This window comes from Candida orthopsilosis (genome assembly GCF_000315875.1).
Source record: "Candida orthopsilosis Co 90-125, chromosome 5 draft sequence".
Lineage (NCBI taxonomy): Eukaryota > Fungi > Ascomycota > Pichiomycetes > Serinales > Debaryomycetaceae > Lodderomyces > Lodderomyces orthopsilosis.
The window spans coordinates 1,241,125-1,264,103 of NC_018298.1; the positions used below are offsets into that span (position 1 = coordinate 1,241,125).

Sequence of the window (22,979 nt, forward strand, 5' to 3'; positions counted from 1 at the left end):
AAACGTTATGCATCCAGTCTTTAGACGCTGTTTTTAAATTTTTGGAATATTTCCTCTGCTTTAGCAGGATCGACTATATCTTGTTTTATAATCTTTTGAATTTGCTCCAAAGCAGCTGTACTAAGGGTGGTTGGAATTGCTGGTTCTGGTTCTGGTTCTTCTTCCGCCTTGGACGGCATTGTATTTACTTGTTTACTTGTTGGTGGCGTAATGATACAATTGAATGATAATTCCGTATTTTCTCCAACCAATGTGGTTAATGTAGATGTGTCTTGAACGACTTTAGACTTTAACATCAATTTCACATCCTTTGGGGTTATACCTGCTGATGTCAAATTGTCCACATCATTAATCAATCTTGACTTGATTTTATATATAGTTGACGTGGTTGATGCGTCAAATTCATAGGAGATTTTATATGGCGGCTTGATTGATTTGAACTTCAACTTAACTGTACTTTTTCCTTCTGCTTTATTGCCCACTGATGTAGGAAATTTGTAGGTAAATTTTGGCAAACTTGGTCCTAGTGATTGCAACTTGTCATAATCATGAGTTGAGTAGAATTGACTGGGTGGTGAGTTCTCAGACAATCCCATCAATTGCACGTAGGTTTGAACAAATTGTTTCTCTGGATCAAGAGTTTCGACGGCTGTAGATGGGGCAGACATTTGACACTTTGGTGGTTGACTTGTGGCTGGATGAAGTTGGCTTAACATCAGAAAGACGCATGAGATTTTTTTGAGCCGAGCAAAACAAAAAGGATCTCAATAAATCCCATAAGACAACCACTCTATTCATCCTATCATCTCAATGTCATTTTTTAAATCGTTCCTGAAATATACGCCATTAAGTCAGAACCCTACTAGTGACGGTGCTCCTTTGCCCCCTCCAGCTACCCAACCCGATTCTTCCAATTCGTTTCAAACTAGACTTCAAAAACTAAATCCATTTCGCAGTCAGTCAGTGTATTTGGAGGATGATGACAATTACGTGACCTCAGAACCTGGGATGTTTGAACTATCTCGATGGGACAGGATGCTTGTATTCGCATTGTGTTTTGCTGGTGCACTTTGCTGTTGGCTTATTTGTATCTTTTTGTTTCCGGTTTTGAGTTTAAAACCACGAAAGTTTGCTTTGCTTTGGTCCTTGGGCCTGATCTTCTTTCTCATCAGTTTCGGTGTATTACAAGGAGCACAGGCTTATTTGGTACATTTGTTTTCATCGGCAAGAATCATTTTTACCATAGTCTTTGGTGCTAGTATAATCTTGACGTTGATTAGCAGTTTGAGCTTGAAGAGTACTTTATTATCAATTATTTTTGCCGCAATTCAATTAGTGGCGGCGTTGTGGTACACAGTGAGCTACTTTCCATTGGGAAGACAAACCCTTAACCTTGCAGGGGGTGTTGCTAGGGGACAAGTAGAAAATTGGATTAATTCATAGATTGAATACATGAAGTGACATATGTAAGGGTAGATGTTCTTATGCTTTATTCGCTATATACTTTTGAAAACTCCTCTGGTGATAACTTCTCAAAGTCTGGGAAGGCAGAATGTAATCCTTTTTCAACAACTTTCACAATGGCTTGGTTGGCTTGGGTGTCATTTTTACTGACCTCAGACAAGTAGACGACCTTATCTCTGATTTGCTGAAGTTTCTTGTACCCTTCCTTGTTCAACACTTTATCCAAACTCTTGAGTGCTTGTAATGCCAACACGTATTTTCCTTGGATGGTATAGATTTTGAAAAGCAACTCCCATGTCAATTTCGAATTTGGCGCTTCGGTTGCCAAAGGTTCGACGAGCTTCGATAACTGTTCAATGAAATCGGTTTGCTTCAAGTCCAGAAGAAGAGTCAATCCAAAAGGATCTTGATCATCTTTTTCACTTTCAACTTTGGCTGCTTGGTCCAGCTTCTTCTTGTTTGACTTTCCTTTTTTTTGTTTTTTGCCATTCCTTTTAATCTTTACATCATCGTTGGCTTCTTGTGATTTCTCCTTTTGTTGTTCTTCATAGAGCTCAAAGTAAAGGTCAGACAATCCCCCCATTGCACGTATGTAAACTGGAGTAGCGTGGATTTTGTCTTCCCATCTCAACATATCGATATAATCACGAGGAGTTCCTCGCCTTAAACAGTATGAATGGAAATCATATTGATCATTATAAAACGTCTTGAAATTTTTAACAACTGCTTGAAATCTCTTCAATGCTAATCCTTTGTACATGGCAACGTTTTCCAACAAAGAATTGTATTCCTCGCCATCTTTATCTAAATTAGACAGTTTGAGTTTAGTCTCTTCCTCGTGGTATAATCTTGTGTATGCTTCAGCACTTTCAATCAATACCCAATTGACTTGCATCAAATGCAAGTCTTTGCACCCATTCACCGCGTCTTCATCAAGTTTTGTAAACAACGATATGCAATCAACGGCTTCATCAACTCTGTTGGCACGGAGCATATACTTTGTTGCTTTGGAGTTAATAAAACGGTCCTGCAAATCGAGTTTTCTTCCAGTATCCATGACTTCAGATGCCTCTCCAAAAAGCCCCTTGTGTTTTAAAATCCTAGCTTTGATGATGTACAATTCAACTAAGGTAGGTGAATGCTCAATTGCCAAGTCAATATACTCCAACGCGGTATCCAAATCCTCCTTGTACAAATAATGTTGAGCGAGGTAAAAGTAGGTCCATACTGTGACACTTGGATTCGGGTTTTTTGGAGCTTCCTCTTCAAGGAACTTGATAACAATGTTCTCCATAACCTCGAGTTTTCCTTCATAGGCATACAAGGGTTTCACATTTACAAAAGTGGCTGGAACTCCGCGTAAAAGTTGGGGAATGATGTAATCTTTGCATTTCTGTTCAAACAACGGAGACTCGGCGGGTAAGAACGTCAATGGCAAATACTTTGGTGGATCGGATTTTGGATAGAATGAAGTTAGCTTATCATACAATTTGACTCTCAATTCTGGGTCCTTTGTGTTTGTCTCCAATGCCAACTCCAACATGATGTAATATTGCATATTGTCAGGATTAGTTTTCAACAACTCTCTGTAAACTACAGATGCTTCCTTCTTGCGATCTAATAGAAGGAGATACTTTGCTTTGTATTCCAAGTACGACAAGTGGTCTTTGATGTTATCAAGATCCTCTTCCAAAACCGCCAAAGCTTTGCTAATATTCCCTGACTCAGAAATTATCTGATTTTTGTACAAGATCGCCTCCCCATGTTCGTACATATCATTTTCTGTTAAATGTTCCTTTATGATTCCTTCTATTTTGGTGAGTGTAGCCACTGCCCCTGTGTACTCTTTATTCAAATGTTGAGCAACGGCAAGACCCGTCCAATTTGCCCTGAATCCAGGAGCATGTTCCAAGTACTGTTGTCTGCAATCAGTCAAAGGTTTAAAGTCACGATTCTGTACTTGCATAAACGACAAATCACGTAATATGGGTTTGTTGGGTGACCCATTATCCATTGCTGCTTTGAACCACTTTGCAGCTTCTACGTAATCCTCCAATGCACGATAGTACAATCCCACCAAATGATCAACAAGATAGTTCGACGAATCTTTATTAGTGGCTCTCTTTATGTACGTTACAGCTTCATCCTTATTTCCAGTAAAGTGCAAAATACATCCCTTCAATGCTAATGATTCAGCATGATTTGAATTCTTTTTCAAATTTGCATCCACGAGTTTCAAAGCTTTTTTATATTGTTTCTGATCGTACAATTTCAAAGCTTCTCTGAAGTTGCCATCTTCCTTATTAATAAAGATTGGAGTAGCTTTTTTCGGTACCATTGGAAAATAACAGTCGCTGAAGTCTGGCCGATTGTTTAATTGTTGAGGTGTTGATGGATAATTCAATCTTTGACAGACAGAGAGCAGAAAAAAATTTTTGAATAGCTGTGGCCAATACAAAATCCAACATCACATTATGATAGGATTTACGAACAGTTAGAGAGATGACGCTTAAAAGAGCAAATTCTATTGAGTCTTGCGTGGCACAACTTTCTATCTACTATCACTCAGATAGAATAAGCAACATGCTCTAGTTTGTGTCAATGGGGTTGAATACCTGACTTTTGCCAATCCAGTGTCTGTCGATGAAGGCATTGCACATATTTATCTTTAAACAGAGCTTGAAAATCTCCCTCTTCTACAGTGTATGTTATCAGCAATGCACTATCGTCCACTTGCTAAGAACCCAATAGCTACTTTCCACCTCTTCGTCATTCCTCTTGAGCATATAATACACACGGAGTAAAATGGTTTGATTGCCTGCATATAACCTCTTTGGTCTATTAGATTAAATTTAACGAACAAAAGAAAATTATTACGAACCCCAAAACCCTTGAAGTACAACTCAACTGTGGTTTATCAAGGTTCAACTTCTAACCATCCACAAAATGGCAGATATTCACCATACACTCAATCCAGAGTATACCCAAGATGGTGAAAGAAGAATTCGAACGAAAGTCGCCTGCGACTATTGCCGAAAACGGAAATCCAAATGTGATGGCGAGGAACCATGTTCAAAATGTATAAGTCGCAAACGTGAATGTGTGTATTCGTTTGTACCGAAAGAAAGGAAAAAACGCGTAAGCTCAGTAAGCAGCGAAATTAGAAAACCGTATAAAAAGGAAGGTAAAGTCTCGAGGCAGGGTAAAACCGTTCAAGAATTGAATACGAGAATAAATGTATTGGAAAATCTTGTCACCAAACTAGTGTCGAATTTGGATCCTCAAGACAAGATGGGAATTCTCACTCAGATGTCCAGAAATCGGGAACTGACTGCAGAACAAGATTCGGGTGTTAATATGAGCGACGAGCGTTCCGAGGATGAAGATATGGGAGATGTAAGTACAGAGGGTTCCCCCTTCAAAGAGCAAAGTCTTACCACTGATCCAAAATCCATGAAGGAGATGCTTAGACCTCAATCATGTATACAAGATAAAGAATGCATGGCGAAGAAAGCAATGAAACGCATTGCTGAGTACTGTGGTGCTCACTCGCTAATGCATACACTTTCTGCGCGTTCTATTGGGTGGATGAAAGAGCGTCTTCAGGGATCGCAGGCAGGCTTGGTAAACCAACAATTATATGCTCCCTTGAAAAGTGTTCCTTTGGTCTTGACTAATGCAGTTGATCGATCTACAAATTTGTTGAATAGACAAAGGCTGCTGCAGCATCTTGAACAGTATTTTTCACCAACACAGAAGGCCCTATATCTGGAGCTATTAGATGCTTATTACCGTAAATTTTGCATAGGTGCATTTGTGTGTCCACTAGCGGGAATTCAAAGTCTTTTTGACAAGTATTACTATGCAATTTCGACCAACAACCATTCAATGTTAACGAGTATCACACGCAGTGAGTATTTACTAATGAATTCAGCTTTGGTCTTGTCGTTATCCAAATTCACGTCACCCAAACGAATCATTGGTTCGCATCATCCGAATTTGTCAACACTAACAATACCTGACGCCGAACAGCTTCGTACAAAATTCTTTGACAATGCTATGCATGACTATGATTATGTCTCGAAGAATAATGAAGGGTATATATCACTTCAGGGCCTTGCATTGTTGAGTTTGATTATTGAGGAATCGTTCATATCGGATTTCCATGTCAATTACACAATTGTGAGTACTTTGGGGAGATATGCCAAAGAACTAGGACTTCATCGAGTTGAAGTGTTGCAAGAAAAAGACCGTGACTCAGGTTTAGCTTGCCGGAAGATGTGGTTATTCTGTGAATATATGAGTGTTGAGATCAGTTACAAAAGTGGGAAACCAATGTTGATAAATAATGAAGATGTGACTACTTTGAGTGAGGTTGACCCTTGTATTATATCTGTGCCGAGGGATTTGTTTCTAAACCCTGATTACGAAAGAAACGCACCGAAATTAATTGAGAATTTGAAAAGAGAAGGTGCAGTGTTTTATTTTGCTCATTTCTTGCTCATGTTGACCCGAATCAAAGAAAAAAGTTACTACAAATTGTACTCAAAACTCCCTTCGAGTATCAATACACAAGGGACCCTTACTGTCATTAACGAAATCAACGACGATATGAAGACATTGGCACAATTGATAGATCCAGAAATTGTACAACCTCATAAAGACCACCCTTTTGTGTTGTCTATGTTTGATTGTGATGAAGGAATACTCAAGTTCCATGTTCTTCTGTTCCACTTGTCTTTCCATGCCCATATTCTTTCAGTGAATAGAGTTCCATTTCTTGAACAGTTCAACATTGAGGACGATAGGCTTTTACCTTATGGTAATAAGTCCCTCCAGGCTGCGAGGTCTATATTACAATCAGTCTCGAATCCGAATTCCTTATGGAAAGTTGATGATGCTAGTTTCCCATTTATACTATTTTATCCATTTGTCGCATTTTTGAGTGTGTTGGGAAATTGTTTAGTATATCCAACGGAGACTTCGTCGTATTATGACTGCTTGTTATTGATTGACGCTTCCTTAAACTTCTTCGCTTATAAAGGTACTCAGTCAACAAATCTCGATAATAAGAGAATGTTTTGTGATATGGTGAGTCTGTCATTTTTAAGAATATTGATTGACACTATGGAGAAAAAGGCCAATGTGTACTTTTACAGAATGAGACCTGGTTTACGAGAACACATCGAGTCATTGTACTCAAAGTATCCAGAAATCTTTCAGCCGGTATCAAATTCAGAGTTGGGATCGAGTAGTCCTGATACATTACACAATCAAACTGCATCCGCTACATCATCTTCTTCTTCTGGGTCATACAATAATGCCGCCAAACCATTATTTTCCAATTACACTGGTGGATATCAACCGACTAACAAAACGGGTGGAAATCAGTATAATTTTGAATCTGGAGTTCCCCCTGCGACAGAAATGGTTGATTTAGATAACTTGATGAATGAAGAAAATTTCAATCAATTTGTTTTTGGTGAAATTAGTGAATTGTCGGGGTTTTTCAACTACGATTTGAATAATTGATGGGGAGTTTTTATTTAGTTCTTGTGTAGAGTATACGAGTTATAAAAACTATTTGGTGTTGATTTGGTGTCGTTCAGCCAAGAAAGGGTGCATCTCTTATTTACAATGCAGAAACGATATTTGCAACAGTTTCGTATGCCCCTCTATTGTATCGAGAAGAAATTGAGGCTTTGCACCCCTATGGTCATTCACTCCTAGACACAATACGCGTAATAAAATCCGGGATTTAAACATGCACTAGAAAGAGTTTGGACCACATTAGTATGAGATTTCGGAATATTTTCGGCACTTACAAAAGGTTCCGTGTTTTCTGTATGTCGTTTTTGTAATTCAATGAAGGCAGAATACATGGTCCTTTTTATAGGTTTTAGCCATTGATGCTGTGTATACGAAGATAGACTTCTAGAAGAAGCCAAGGGACGAACTAAAGCCCGCTTTCATCTATTGTTCTAGTCGTGCTCTTATAAACGTTTTAGTTCTATGAAAATTAGATTATCATGACTGACGAACTGTTTGTGAGCTTAATACCAGGAGAACAAAAAAAAATTGAACCGTATGCGGATTTTAGAGCTTCTACTGTTCAATCTAACTCCTTATTAATCAAATATATATACACTAAATTGTACATTACATCAAAGGTTGTCAGTGAATTGAGGTGCAAAATATTGATTTTTCATAAAGATGAGCGAAGCCACTAACAACCCAACGGCTGCAACTGACACTAATTTCAACAATCCCTCACAGGGGAAAAATCCCGATGCATTGTTATCAAAAAATCACAGCCCCGGAACTGACACTGATTCCAAAGATGGTGCTAAGAAAAGAATCAAAATAGCCTGTGATATATGTCGGCGAAAGAAGATCAAGTGTGATGGATCGTATCCATGTGAGAACTGTACACAGTCTAGAAAGCCAAAAGTTTGTCTGTACTCGGAGCGACTGACGAAGAGGCAATCAAAGGTGCAGAAAACGAGTCACAAGAATCGCGGTAAATCCAACCCAAGGGAAGAAACTGTACTACCGAAGCAAGGCAGTAGTATACACTTCACAAGCTCGATGGATTCTCGTATGGCAAAGCTTGAAAATGTTATTGAAAGGTTGACTGAGACCGTCGAATTACTTGCAAATCGGGCAGGTGTAACCAAAACTAACAAACTCCACTCCGAAAGAGGATTTGCCATGGATTTAGACTCGCGAGACGCGTCTTCAGCAGCATCGGAGCGTGGTAATGAAGGGCACAAGAGAGTGTTTGGTTATTCGAGGGAAAGTGCGGCTGACCCCAGTGGTGATAGTGGCTCTAGTCTAACAAGAATAGCAGGAAATTCACTGTATATAGGCGCCCAGTCAATATTTTCAATATTCTCCAGGGAATCATTGGACTGGATGGAACAAAAGTTGGGTCCACGAGGTACCGAAAGCATCGCACCATTGAAAAACACTTTGCTCGTGTGTCATAATAAATTGAATATGTTTTTGAACAAATGGATTGAACCACCTCTGATTGATGCACATATAAAGCAAAAGTTGATGACGCGGCCATTTCCATCAGATTCTGAATTGGTGATGGAGTTGGTAGATGGATACGGGTCGATACCTATGATTAGCTTTCTTGTTGAGGTAGAAAGGGTACGAAAAATGTTTGTATCATATTATGATGGATTAAAGGATTCGTCAAAGCGAAGAAATTTCACCACGTCAGAATTTTTGATCATGACTTCTGCTTTAATGATGGGATTGGATGTAATGATGGATAAAAAAAGACATAAAAAAGACACCAAGCTATACCATTTGCAGGATAAGCTAATGGAGAATGCTATATACTACTACCACAAACTATGTCTTGTTAGTGAAGGTTTAGAAACTATTGAAGGTATATTGTTATTGATTTCCTATTGCGACTCAAATTGGATCACAAGCCATATCAACTACATACCTAAGGCAGTTGTAGTGAGATACGCACAAGAGATTGGATTGCATAGAATTGAATACTTTAACAAATTAAGCGACAAAGAGCAAGATAGAAGACGGACGATATGGTGGTTTTGTTATTATTATGACACTGACTTGTGCTTCAGATTTGGTAAGCCACCTTCAATCAACATTGAAGATGTCACTACGTGTACTGATGCAGATGTGTTGACAGCATGCATTCAAGGCTCAACTTCTTACTTGGACTCCAACTTTGATGGAGATGAGATGGATCGTCAAATGTCAATCGCAGTGGCTGATGAGGCTTTGCTTGGAGATCCAACACAACCGCTAAGTTTCCGTTTGTTGCAAAAGTTGAAGTCGTTTAGAGATACAACATTTTATTATCATTTCTATGGTATGCTCATGGCAAAAATCAAGTCAGAATCTTACCACTTACTATTCTCAGCTTCAGCAAGGTTGCGTGATTTTGACACATTATCGAATGCTTTGGAGCACTTGAATCTGGAAATGTCCGAGTTGGCAAAGTATGTCTCAGAAGATGATAGACCTCGTTTTTTTAATGATCCATTGTTTCACTTTATCGATCGTAAGATTCCTGAAGCTGAACGTGGAGTGATCCTTGGAGGACAATTGGCTTTTTTTGCCCATTTGATGGTGATTAATCGATTCCCATTTGTTGTGCAAACTGACAAGGTTGACGCCGGAAGTCAAATTTTGAAATTCCGTAATTTGTCATTAGATGCCGCTAGAACTATATTGGTATTGATGAAGCAAGTTGATAAAAACACTGTTGAATCCACATTTATCAATTGGGTGATATATTACCCTATAATTGCATTTTTGACCCTAAGTGGATCTGTATTGAATCATCCAAATTCACCAGAAGTCACCGATGATATCAAATTATTGACTGAAGCATCGATGGGGTTCTTTGATTTTGTTGGCGACTTTGCCAAACCTGATAAACATTTACGTACACGAGGAGGTGTATCAATTGAGTTGATTATACGATTAATGTTGAAAGTTGTTATAACAGCTTATGAAAATGAAACAGGAGTATCAGTTGTACAAAATGATGAAGCATTAAGAACTCATTTGAATAGTGTTCAAGTGAAATTCCCTGAATTGTATCAAGAAACTACCGAATTTTCAAACAAGTTCCCCGCGTTTTTTGGCCAATCATTTTTTGAGACTAGTGATGAATGGAGTCTGGAAGCATCTTCTTCAATTTGTTCCATGGGGAATAACCTAAGCCCATATGCTTCATCGCCAAGATACAACCCTGCTGTATCTAATATCATGCATCCAGATCAAGGTAACAATACTAACCACAACGCAACTAACCCCAGTGGACGATATCCACCACAACATCATCATCAATCTTATCCTTCACCACTGTCACATCATCATCAATTACCTGGAATAATATCAACTCCAATGAATTCAATTCCATCATTTGTTCATCCAGTGGATCAAGTACACCATCAACCAAATGGGTCTAATTTGAGATCAACTCAAACTTCAATGTCGAATGCGCAAGGAAATGCAGCTTCCGTGATAGATGGTTATGGTGGTGTGCCAGATCAGTCGAGTGTTGATGGGGTTCTGAATATATTTTTGAGTCAGATGAACAGTATGCCTAATTTCTTTTTTGATAATAACTTGGGCATATAAGGGATATGGGGGTACATTGGCAGTTAAACTACAGTGTCAGCAATGTCTTGTTTGTATATAATGAGACCCTTTGAAGGTGTCTTTACTACAAGTGTGATTGTTTCACATGTTGTAAATTATAAATACACGGCATTTACCGAAACTTAGTTTTGTAGCAAGTCGTAGTACCTTTTGGTATTGAAAGTTCTGGCAAGTTTAAGAGAAGTTTTCTCCCATCCTCCGTATGTCGGTGGTCCTCGTCTTTTCCTTCCTTCCTTTCGCATAAATTTGTATAAGATAGTAAATCACGTCGGCTCTTTCTAAGGTGCAATCTTAGACGAGTGAAACTTTCGTATGCTCAATCTATTTCCCCTCTTCCACACTGCGTATTAAAGTGAGCTTTATTGACTGATTGAAGCAGGATTAGCCTCAACAGAGGAAAGGAAGTTGAAGGAAACAAGTCGTTGTACAATGATTGTTTCTTTTTCTCCATCACATGAATATGAGTGGAGAAACAAATACTCGATTTATATAACCTGCTTGAAACTATGTAACTGTTGGGTTCTTAAAACTGTACATTATAATGTCGCCAACACCCATAATTCGGTTTTCTCCGGGTGCAATAAAGCTATACATCAAGAAAAGTTCACTAATGATGCAGAGGCATGTGCATCTGTCAAGCCAAAGGTGCTTTTTCCCCGCGGTTCGTATAATAGACGTTTTAATTCGATAGGGTTGTAAATTTTTGATATACTTTTGTTCTCCTAACTTGGCAGACGAAAAGTATTTGATTATTTGGTTTCAATTTTGAGCACAAATTAGCGAAATTTCCTACTCCCTTTTGCCACCAGAGCCTCCACAGTTTTACCACAAAAGAACTTGCCCATTTCTTGTGTTTTGTTATTGTGAAAAATTTTTTAGTTAAACGGGAAATTATAGGCGACAGAGTGCATGATGTGCTTACAGCAACGATGACTGAGAGACTAAAAAAATATGATTATGCATTATTAAAGACTCTATCAGTATCAAACGGTGAGATGGTCGCTGTTATGAGTGCAAGCAGAGTCCAAGAGCTATGAAGTGGAATTTACTTGGAAATGTTTCAAAAACTTCTTGTGATCCTATAAATGAAAAAAAAAAGGAATGTTAACGCTCGTTTCTAATCGTTATTGAAGGTGAAATTTTGAAATTTTATTGTTGGCTGGTAGCGTGTATAGCTTATAGTTTGTGTAATTTCAATTGTGTGTTGTATTTTGTATGAAAGTTTTCTTCTGTGTCAAAAAGCCGGACTTCCTTTGCATGTTTCACCTTGTTACACGACCCTTCCTTTACTTTGTTAGCGTTTATCAAAAGTTGAATTAAAGCTCTTATTGTTGACGTACAAAGTGTAGTTTTCAATCGAGGATCTTATATTTTTTCCACAGATATTGATCTTTATCGTTTCATAGGTTTAAGCTTTTAAGTCTTTGATACCAAGTATAATCAAGCGCAAGCTTTTTTAATACCAGATCAGAAGATTAAAAAAATAAAAAAGCCCCTTAGCAGCAGTAAATATATATTTTTTTCCTGGCGATGACCAAAGCACTCAAATTAGTAGACTTTAATGTTAGTGGCAGAATACTAAACGAACTAAAAGTTAAGTAACTTAGAGGATGTCATTGTCCTCTTTCACGTGCTATTTGATTTTCTACTACCTCAGTTGTCTTTTTGTCATACTATTTCTGCTGTTATAGTGCTTATATCCAAGCCATACACAACAAATGGTAACAAAAGCTGTTTGAAATAAATATAATAATAGATTCTTCGGAGGAATAGCTTGTTGATAGTAGTGCGATAAGGCAACAAGAAGAAAGAAATACGGAAAGAGAAATGAATCCAATATTTTCGCCTTATGTATGTACACCTAAAGGTAACCGATAAAAAGGCCGGCAAAAATATGTCGTATTTGTATACGCTGAGAAGTCAAAGACAAGAAAGCGTCATGCGTATATGCGAAGAGGTCAAGAGCAAGATAAGGTTATTTTTCACCTTGTACGGAATACGGTTTCTTCCCTGCATGGTGGCATCAATTCTTCTAGTGGTTACTGGGAAATGAAAAATAGTTGTGTGACCTTGATCTTGATACAACCGGAGCTGGTATGGTATGGTATTAATAACGCCCAATTTTCTTCACGATATACTCGCAGGTGACATCATTTTCACCCAATAAGACTCCCTAGGGTAAACCATTACCCTTTTGAACGTATGTCAAGCCGAGTAAAAGAGAACGTTGAACAAAATCAGAGTAAAAGACACAAGGGAACAATAATCAGATGTTTAGTCTTTGTCTTCTTTCTTTTCCTTTTTTTTTCTTTCAAGTGGATGAAATACACAATTTGTGTAATTTTCTGCTAGCTTTTTTCTTTCACAAGACACAAATACTTTTGAACGTTGAAGAAATTGGAAGGATCAAAATGGAATCTTCTGCGCATAGAGTACTAAATACGAGAAAAGGTGAGGCCACCGCCTTAAGTGATTTGCAAAAGCAAATAGGCTATGTTAATGACGCCTCAAAAATGAAATATTTGTGGTTATGTTGTGGAGCATTTTTTGTATATACTGTGGTGGGCGTCAAAACCATACCAGCGTTCTTACATTGCTTGATAAGGTGGTTTTTTCTCCCCGGGCTGTAATTATCGATAGTAAACTAGTGTATTCACACAAACCTGGTTTGACAGACAATGCAACAACGAGGATAGGCAAATTGAGTTCGGCTTATCGCCCAATGTAGTTTTAATGCCGACGACAACCGAGTAAGAGAACAAGGAACGGATAATCAGTCAATATTGTGCATTGTACAATTCACTACTGTAATGTTTTTGTTTTGTTTTGTTTACTATGGTTACCCCTCTTCGGTATTTCTTATAACCAACTATATTCCATTATTGTGTACTTTATGGCAAGTGAAACCAATAAGTAACTTTCTATGTAGGAGAGAATTTAGTTTGTTTGTTACAATTTTATATTGAAGTACAAACTCAGTAAGCAAAAAGTTATAATAATAAGAGGTTACAAAAGGGAAAGCATTGAACAATAAAACAAGAAGCATTAATATTATTATAATTACTATTGTTAGACTTCATTTTATAATAGAAGGAGTAGAAATCAAACGGATAGGATCATATCATAAGGGTAAAGATTATTCCTGGCCCTCAACTTTTTTAAATCTATTTGGTTCTTTTCTCTCTCTCAAGTTCTTCACGACTTTTCACCAATCCATTCACTCCTTAACACATCATTCAAAGTTCGAGGTGTATCTAAGCATATCGATTCTACTCATACATCAACAACCTACCTGTCAAGCCCGAGAAGAGACTCATTGATCGCTCCCTAGTTTTATGGAACGAAATACTAGCCACACATCGAAACGGAGTCTACTGTCATATACATCACTAGCTAATTGCCACTATAATTTTCCCTTTAAATTCTTCTGTCAGTGACCCATGCAAAACTGACGACCCTTGAGGCTTTGAAACAAAAGAGAATATCTTGAATGCCTGATCCCTTAAACAATCTACAGTCCGAGCTGGAACATCAAAGCCTGATGTCACAATCCAATGCGTCGAGCTTGTCGTCGCAACCACAACAAAATCAAACCATGAGCTTACCAACCGACGAGCCACTAAGTATCGGCGTGTTTCGTCGACCTAAACTACGTTCTATAGGAACGAGCGGTAGCACAATTACACAAGATAGCACAATACCATTGTCGCCGAGACAACTCAATTCATCAACTCATATTTCAGATCCACAACCCGAGGGATTTAAAAGAAAGAGACCTCGCGTCTCAAAAGCCTGTACGTATTGTCGAAAAAAGAAAGTTAAATGTGATGGAAACTTGCCATGTTCCAACTGTCAAGAGAACAACGAAGGAGAATGTGTTTATGTAGCTGATCTGGAGAAGAAACCCAAAGCGCCCAAACTACCACCACCTTCAAAACCACAAAAACTGAACAAAGCCCAAACAATTCAACAATTAAACCTGCGATTGGATAGAATTGAGAATTTGCTTGGTGTGTTGACTGATGAAATACGGAGCGCCAGGCAGCTGGCGAGTGATAACCAATATCAGTCACATCCGACAAATCTTGATGATGATGAGAATGAAATTCGATTAGAGAAAGGAATAGAAAACAAGCAACAAACTGAAACAACCAGCGATAACGCCACATCTCCAGAAGTCCAAAATAACAAGTTTGGATCTCACTCGATAATTGATATTTTTACAAAGTCATCGTTGGAAAACATTTTTCAAGGATTGGGTCCACACAATCGAATTGAAGTTCAAGATATTTCGCACATTGGCATCATATACAACTTTTTCTCGCATGCATTCATGGATTCTATATGTCAACCAATAAAGACTACAATTCGCAATAGAACCGATCTTATGGACAACACGTTTACCGATTTATCAATCCCACTTGAAATTTTAAACTATCTTGATGATATATATATGGTCTCTTATATTTGTGATTCATCCTATGTCAAAAGCTTATTTGAGAGTTATTTCAAAAACAACAAGAAAGTTTATACAAAGGGCCCCAATTCAAAGTTGAGGTCATTTACTTGGTCGGAATTGATGATTATGACGGTTCTGATAGGACTTTGTATATCTGTTATTGTTGATGAAAGAAATGTGGGCGCATTGAAGAAAGATACGAAATCTTCATCGTCAATTTTACAGACGGTAAGTGATAAGCAATTGGTTGAAATCGACTCCAAGTGTTTCTTTTCGGCTGTGTTTTACTATAATCGATTAGTGTTGTGTAGTGAAGGGGTTGAAACGGTTCAAGCATTGGCAATATTCGTCGTCTATTTGCAAACGGTGATGTCTTCAGTTAAACTGACTCATGTTCCAATTGCTATAGCTGTCAGATATGCCCAAGATTTGGGTTTTCATCGGATAGAAACCTACGATGGATTAAGCTGGCACGAGCACAACACGCGTAAAAGATTATGGTGGTTTTGTCAAACGTTTGAGGTATCATACTGTTACCGATTTGGTAAACCAGTAATCGCTAGAGAATATAGACTGGCTAGTCTTATTGATGATGACAAATTTACGGCAACCGTTGTGCAATCTAGCATAGAACAAATGCGTACATTATGGGAGGAGGCAAAGACTCTGAAAGATGTGTCAAAATTGAATGAATTACAGGAGAATAAGACGTTGCACAGATGTGCTGCTTATTTCTTGTATAGAATGACAAAGATACGGTTGCAAACCTTTGACTTGATCTATAGTATCTCGTCGCAGAATGTTAAATTAAGCAAGATTTTGACTTACATTGACCAAATGAACAAGGATATGCAAGACCTAGCCGATATAATTCAGCCTCCAATTACCATATGCTTTTACAACGATCCTCGGTTCTTTTTCAAAGCAGAGAACAAACCACTGGATCAAGTTATGGCGTTTGATTCAGCACAAGACAACATCCTTGCCATGTATATGAACTTTTACCAGCATTTGATGACAGTCAATCGGACTGCAATTCAGGAGATCCCACTCACAGAAGAGAATGAACCATTGATTGGAAAGATAAAGGAATGTAGAAACATTTCTCTCGAAAGTGCTAGAACAGTACTACACATTGTGAAGGGCCTGGATTTGATATCGATGCCTTACTCTTCATTCAGCTGGTATATGTACGAAGTTTTTGCTGCTTTTTGTCATTTGGCCAGTTCACACTTTGCCAATCCTAATACTTCTGAAGCTGAATTGGATTTAAAACTTATGATTGAAACTTCACTAAAGTTTTTCAGCTACAAGAATAAAGCTATTAAGATCCAACGCAATTGCATTCGTCAAAGTCTATACGACTTGACTACTAGATACTTGTTACGGATTTTCTCGAATATTACCAATGAAGAAGTAAAGAGCAAATTATTTTCCAAAAACAAGACATTGCAAAAACATTTAGATTTACCAGTACAATTTCCTGAATTTTACACATCCGACAGCCAATTGGGAGTCAACCTCAACTCAACGTCTAGATTATTCGAAATGTGGTTCCGTGCTTACAACTTTTTTAATATCGCATCTTCATCTGGTGGTAACAATGATGGTACACGGGAAAGTTCAAAACCAAATTCGTCAAATAACGAGAGTATGAGAAGTAGCAACGCCAACAGTACCCGCAACAGCAACAGTAGCGGCCATGGTAGCAGCATGGGAAATGCCAATACGTCTACTCGTGCTAGTAGTGAAATTAGTAACACTGTCAATGACAATTATGATAAAACCCCTTCTAGAAAGAAGATTGATAATATTTTAAAGCATGCTATTTCGCCACTGAATTCGACAAAGGTTAGATCGCAAGACTATGAGGATCATCTTACCGATGTTACTGATCAACAGAGTAAACAGAAATTTGCCAATCCTTCCACACACCATGCCTCACATTCAATGCCCGCCAACCAATTGTATACACCTCAAGCAAAACAATCAGATAAAGGCGAAAAAGCTTACAATCAGGAGCTGCAGCGTCAAACTCCCCAGGCTCATAAGCAGGATTATGCCCCCGGATCTCACCCTCGTCAACTGCATCAAATACATCACGTCTCGCTGGCTTCTCGACCTGCTTCACGCCACCTGCAACCACAACCACAACCACAACCACAACCACAACCACAACCACAACTACAACCACAACTACAACCACAACTACAACCACAACCACACCGTCATCTTCATCAACAACCGCCGCCACAGCATCACCAGCTGCATTATTTGGCAAATTATGCACCAAGATATCTGGACTCATCACCAACTACATCTCATCATTCTCAATATTCATCCAACACCGTTCCACAGTTTTACCAAGTTGAATGGGAACAGCCATCTGGGCAACAACTGCATATACCCTTTACGTTAGATCCACAAAGCACCCAACTTGAAGGAGTTGTGCCTACTATTTTTGAATCTTTTGATCACATGACTGATCACAATGTCATGGCCAATGACAATCCGCAGCTGGATCTGTTGGCTCAGTTTGACCATAACTTTATGAGTGGGTCGAACATGAATGAGGTTCCAAGGCTGTTTGACGAAAATGACTAGGTTAAAAGGATGGGTTTTCAATAGTAGCACTCTTGATATTGACAGCTTTGTTTTGATAATAGGGATGATTATTATTGATGGGGCGATTTGGGGAAGCTATACGATAACGGTATATTACTACATATACATATAGAATAAAACAATCAAAACTGAAGAGAAAATGTAGATAATTAAAGTAGTTATCGTGTTGGCGATTATATTTCTTCACCATTGCAAGTTAAACTCCGGAGCAAAACAGCAACACATTTCCGAATAGACTTCAACAGAAAATGTACTTCAAACGGACCCGAAATCAAACCTGCTCAGTGGTATAAAGAGTTTGTGATCAAATTTGCCACCCAATTGACAACAGGCGATAGTGTAAATTAACAATACTCTCCCAGTATAGTTGTAATTATCGTTTCTGTGCCAACATGGCTTTATCAATTGTGTCGTCTTTTTCACTTTTTCCCCAAAAGAATTCTATCAACATGTGCATATTAATGTCAAGAAGAAAGGCACTCAAAAAACTCTTACTGTTTGAAATTACATTGCTAATGACAAAGTCCAAAATTAAGACTCTTAGTTTCATGCAATAAGAGTTGACTCGCTCTTATTGTTTAGAAGAAACAATTCAAAATTCACAAAATGTACAACTTCTTAAATTGAAAGGAAAATAGTAAGTAACAAGAAAGAGCGGGGCGCTTGTCAGTGGAAATAAAGGAATATCCGATGGTACAAAAAAAGCCTTCACCACTTTCTATGATTCCAAGCGTTGAGTTATTACTCGATGATACTATAGATACATTTGTAAACCCACAGTTATTAACCTCATCTATCTACAAAAATACTAAAACATCGGCTACCTATCTGGTGCGAATAACTCCTGCTGCAATCAACATATTAACCTTCTTGGCAACTTCTGGGTTCTTCATGTGTTCTTGTAATGCTGCTGGGTTATCTCTTGCTTGAGATAAGATTCCTTGCATTACTGGATCTTGCAATATTTGGACAATTTCAGGATCTTTCGAGACTCTTTCCATAGTTTGTTCTGGAGTCTCTCCATCAATGGCTTGGAATCTTTGGGTGCTGGCTTTGCCAAATAATTGATCAATTTCATGCAAGTTTTTACCTCCCAATTTTGAATCCTTTTCACGAGCCTCATTAAGCGTCTCCATACAATGACTATATTCCTTCATCAATAATTGCGCATTGGCTTTTCTAATGTATGCTCTGATAAAATCTGGATCTTTCTCAATGGCAGTATCACAGTCTCTGACAGCATCGGGGAATGATAACAATTTGACTAATGCGGCAGCTCTGTTTGAGTAACCTCTAGGATCTTCGGGAGCCCTCTTGATCATTTCCCCATATGCCTTGACTGCATTTGGCCAATCACCTTTGGTGAAATATTCTTTTCCTTCCAAACGAGCCTCTTCGGCTTTCTCAGGGTTAATATAAGCCTTAGCTTCTCGGGTTTTGATTTCCCTTTGGGCGCTTCTCAATTTGTTCAACACATCTGGTGTACGATGTTCAGTTAATGATTTATCAAAGTACTTGACCGCTTGCTCTAAATCATCCTTTTTCAAATATGTGTTACCCAATCTAGCAAATGACTTGGCAATTAGTTTGTAATCAGCTCTCATGTCTCTTCCTTCATCAACAGCTTTGTTACATGTTGCTATAGCTGCATCATAATCTCCCTTTTCATACTCCGCTGCCGCACGATTGTTCAAATAGGTGATGTCTTTATTCAAGTCCCAAGCCTTGTCATAAGCTGCAATTGCTTCATCAAACTTGCGTTGTTTATAAAGTGTGTTACCCTCTGCTTTTGCCTTATCTGCAGCATCTTTATCGCCTTGTGGTGCATCTTTCATCTCTACATCACCCTCACTATCAACTTTTGTCTCTTCAGTTGCAGGTGCCGTTTTTGTTTCTTCTGTAGCCTTTGGTTCCTCTTTCTTTTCACTCTCTGCCTTTGGTTGACTAGCTGATTTTGAAGTATCACTCTCACCCTGAGATGAAGAGTTACCAGCATCAGCTGGAAAATCCATATCTATACCCATCAATGTTGCCATTATAGTCATTAATCTTGGATCAGACAAAAGTTGAGTAGCATTTGTTTGAGGATTGGCTTGAATCTGCAACACTTTAGCAACCAAATCAGGATCCTTCATTAATTCACTAGTCTTTGGATTGCTCTTCAATTTTGTGATCAAATTGGGGTCTCTGAATATAGCACCCAATCCCATGTCACCACTAGAATTACGTGCTTTGATGGCATTCTCAACAGACTTCAAACCCTCCTTAGCCTGAGCATTGTTAGAGTCCAACGATAAGCACTTTTCATAAGCCTTTTGTGCATCCTCCAAATTTCCTAAACCAAATTGAGCTCCACCCACTCTATTGTATCCTTTGGCCCATGAAGGATTGATCTTTATACACTCTTCTGCATCCTTTAACGCCTGATCATACTCTTTCAACGATGCATAAGACCCGGAACGATTAGAATAAAGGACATGGTTGGGTTCTGGTGAGGCTTCAATAGCTTTCGTGAATGACTCAATTGCCTTTTCAAATTCCTTCGCGGCAAAGTATTTGTTACCTTCTGCTTTGTACTCGTCAGTCGTCGTCATATTAGCTTTTGATGATCTTATCGGATTGTGGGATACGTTTTGGTCTGATGACTGGTAAGGTCTGAAATTGATCTTTCTTATATTTTCAGGCAAATGGAGAAAAATTTAAAGTGAGAGAGAGTTTTGAATTTTTTGCTAGAACATTCTTTCAGAAAGCCGCTCCAACAGAATGGTACACGACGCGCAAAGGCCATCGACATTGTTAATACATATTATTCACATCTCGTTCAGTACGTAATACATAAAGTCTAACCTATACTTCACTTGAAGCTGGCCTCCACAGCTTGCCGAACTAAACTCAAAGGGTATGCAGGACCATATCCATGACATTTCTCATTACCTTTCAACTTATCCATAACTTCATTGAAATCAATGGTTGTCAAATCCAAATTTGCCTCCTCGGCTTTGATCTGTAGATAGTCCCATACTGCCCCAAGAGCTAGCAATTTTTCGCCTTCAGAATTGTCGTACACTTTATTGATGGAATCTCTTTTCACCTGATGGTTGGTACCACGGGTTATCTCATTGATAAAATCATCTTGTGATTGTGGGAAATGAAATTTGTTTACTGGTGCTTTACTTGCTATTAGTGAGCCTTCATTAGTTCTCAAAATCTCATTCTCTGTACTGATAGACAAATTTTGCTTCCTGATTATCTCGAGTTGTTCCATCAATTTCTGTCTCTCTTCTTCACTCTGTAATAATTTGGCTTCCAATTCTTTCAACTTGGTTTCTTTACGCTCTCTAAACGCACGCTGGGCAGCTCTATTTTGCGCCTTCCTCTTCAACTGCAATTCCTCTTCAGTTAATTCGGAATCATCCCTAGCGATTAATACTGCATCCTCTTCATCTAACAACTGCCTTTTTGACTTTCTTTTGTTTCCATTGACCTGCTCACTCAAGACTTTTTTGTCAATGTCATAATTTGCTGATGTCTCCGAGGTACCGGGTGAAGCAAGATGGTTGTTATTGACATGATGTGGGGACAAGTCATTGGAGATATAACTTACATTGCCCTGTGAATTATGAGTTGAATTCTGTGGCGGTATATCGTGATAAGGATATCCGTTCTGAGGAGCAGCATATGCTAGTTGTTGGTCTTGAAATGCAAAATTGTCATTTGTATCTTGAAAATTTGGTATGTTATATTGCATTTGCTCAGATTGGCCATGTAATGGATCACATGGTTCATTTTGTTGCTGGTTGAACGAAGCGATATTCTCTTGGTTCAACTCTGCAAATTCGGCAACTTCTCCATATGGGTCACCTTCCTGTTTCCGGTTAGCCAAATTAGGCGTCAGATATTGTTCATTGTTCCAAAACATAGGCGTACTTTGAGTATTAAAGGACATTTCGTGATCAGCCGTAAGAGAACGAAATTTCGCTGGGTTTTTTCGGGGTCGGGTTTGAGAAGCAGTGATATCAAAATATTTCACTCTATTAGTAGTGTAAGCTCTGGTAATTCAAATATGCCTAACAGAATAAGATTTTATTCGTGTGATTATCAACACCTATTGAATATAGTCTCTTGCTTATTGAGGAATATATTTAGATTGTTGCAGTGACGTTCAAAAAATAGGGTCGTGCGTTGAAGTTCAAAACAGATAAACTTTATTCCTCTGATTGTCTTGTATTTTTTTCTTCAAATGCACGACCTTAATCAAATTTGACAGTTGTAAAATGGCTCGCTGGTTGAAGAGTTTGGCCTGGACTTCTTCCAGCTAGTACTAACATCTTTTTTTTTTCCCTTAAGCTGACTAGCGCAGACTGAATTCATTTGTTGTAAAACTTTCGTCTCATAAACACAGTTAAATCCCGGTGAGCAATTTATATGATCACAAGACATTTGTATCTACGAGGCTCAATCACTGTAGTGTTTATAATGGTAGTATTAGAATGTAACAAGCTCTGCTTAGTCGAAAGACGCAACTTATTTGTACTGATGTTCTTATTCATCCATTTTCCTACATTTTCTCGATTTGTCTCAAGAATGATACAAATTTTTAGCTAAGATGTTAGTTACCCACAACCATATTTGTAGTCTTAAAAAACATACCAATCCTCGTTTGTCTACATAAACTGTCATTGCTTAAATACTCAATTGTGTTATAGCTATGCTGTTTTTGCGGGTTTATTGAAAATGATTTACTTTCGCTTTACCGTTTTTCGTGCGGCTCAACCTTGGGACATTACCGTCAATAAGCGAAATGGTTTTACAAAACAACAACATATAAATAGGACCCTGTTTTCCCTTAATTTTCAAATACTTTTCACAATTCTAAATATCTCTCTTATCGATTTATTGGTCACCCACTTTCTTGTGAGGAGTTGACAACTTACCAATAGCATCTCAACATAGCATGTGGTCCATCTTTGACATTTGGTTGCACACGACCATTCATCACAAGGCAATTTGAAAAAGAATTTTTTTTTTTCCATGTTAGGAATCGGGCCGGGACAAACTCCTTACCAAAACGCTCTGCAGATAGAGAAGTTTATAATATCTGACCAATGGGTGTTGACGGCCCAGAAGAGATAGGCGACACAGCTAACGAAAAATTTCATCAAGTGCATTGACGCATCGAATTGAGTTTCGTTTCATTTTCCCGATTTGTTGTTGTCCCGCTTTTGCAGTTGCAACTTTTGAACTTTAATTTTTTTTCCTTTAGTTTTTTTTT

The 22,979-nt window shown here is 38.3% G+C and overlaps 8 protein-coding genes across 8 annotated transcripts; 4 read left to right on the forward strand and 4 right to left on the reverse strand. All coding sequences in view use genetic code 12, as the record gives it.

The window, feature by feature from the left end:
* Nucleotides 1–20: 20 nt before the first annotated feature.
* Nucleotides 21–716, reverse strand: CORT_0E05610 (hypothetical protein; the record flags this gene model as incomplete). The annotated part of the gene is made up of 1 exon (XM_003870227.1): nucleotides 21–716. The coding sequence occupies one exon, from the start codon at nucleotides 714–716 to the stop codon at nucleotides 21–23; it is 696 nt and encodes a 231-aa protein (XP_003870276.1).
* Nucleotides 717–810: 94 nt separating this feature from the next.
* Nucleotides 811–1,443, forward strand: CORT_0E05620 (hypothetical protein; the record flags this gene model as incomplete). Its single annotated transcript, XM_003870228.1, has 1 exon — nucleotides 811–1,443. One exon carries the CDS (start codon nucleotides 811–813, stop codon nucleotides 1,441–1,443), a length of 633 nt encoding a protein of 210 aa, XP_003870277.1.
* Nucleotides 1,444–1,489: 46 nt separating this feature from the next.
* Nucleotides 1,490–3,802, reverse strand: CORT_0E05630 (Nat1 protein; the record flags this gene model as incomplete). Its single annotated transcript, XM_003870229.1, has 1 exon — nucleotides 1,490–3,802. The coding sequence occupies one exon, from the start codon at nucleotides 3,800–3,802 to the stop codon at nucleotides 1,490–1,492; it is 2,313 nt and encodes a 770-aa protein (XP_003870278.1).
* Nucleotides 3,803–4,410: 608 nt separating this feature from the next.
* CORT_0E05640 (Znc1 transcription factor) lies at nucleotides 4,411–6,996 on the forward strand (the record flags this gene model as incomplete). The annotated part of the gene is made up of 1 exon (XM_003870230.1): nucleotides 4,411–6,996. The coding sequence occupies one exon, from the start codon at nucleotides 4,411–4,413 to the stop codon at nucleotides 6,994–6,996; it is 2,586 nt and encodes an 861-aa protein (XP_003870279.1).
* A 681-nt stretch (nucleotides 6,997–7,677) lies between these two features.
* Nucleotides 7,678–10,602, forward strand: CORT_0E05650 (Tac1 transcriptional activator of drug-responsive genes; the record flags this gene model as incomplete). Its single annotated transcript, XM_003870231.1, has 1 exon — nucleotides 7,678–10,602. One exon carries the CDS (start codon nucleotides 7,678–7,680, stop codon nucleotides 10,600–10,602), a length of 2,925 nt encoding a protein of 974 aa, XP_003870280.1.
* A 3,511-nt stretch (nucleotides 10,603–14,113) lies between these two features.
* CORT_0E05670 (Hal9 protein with Zn(2)-Cys(6) binuclear cluster) lies at nucleotides 14,114–17,686 on the forward strand (the record flags this gene model as incomplete). The annotated part of the gene is made up of 1 exon (XM_003870232.1): nucleotides 14,114–17,686. The coding sequence occupies one exon, from the start codon at nucleotides 14,114–14,116 to the stop codon at nucleotides 17,684–17,686; it is 3,573 nt and encodes a 1,190-aa protein (XP_003870281.1).
* An 845-nt stretch (nucleotides 17,687–18,531) lies between these two features.
* Nucleotides 18,532–20,301, reverse strand: CORT_0E05680 (Sti1 protein; the record flags this gene model as incomplete). Its single annotated transcript, XM_003870233.1, has 1 exon — nucleotides 18,532–20,301. The coding sequence occupies one exon, from the start codon at nucleotides 20,299–20,301 to the stop codon at nucleotides 18,532–18,534; it is 1,770 nt and encodes a 589-aa protein (XP_003870282.1).
* Nucleotides 20,302–20,561: 260 nt separating this feature from the next.
* On the reverse strand, nucleotides 20,562–21,653 carry CORT_0E05690 (Fcr3 transcriptional regulator; the record flags this gene model as incomplete). The annotated part of the gene is made up of 1 exon (XM_003870234.1): nucleotides 20,562–21,653. One exon carries the CDS (start codon nucleotides 21,651–21,653, stop codon nucleotides 20,562–20,564), a length of 1,092 nt encoding a protein of 363 aa, XP_003870283.1.
* Nucleotides 21,654–22,979: the final 1,326 nt, after the last annotated feature.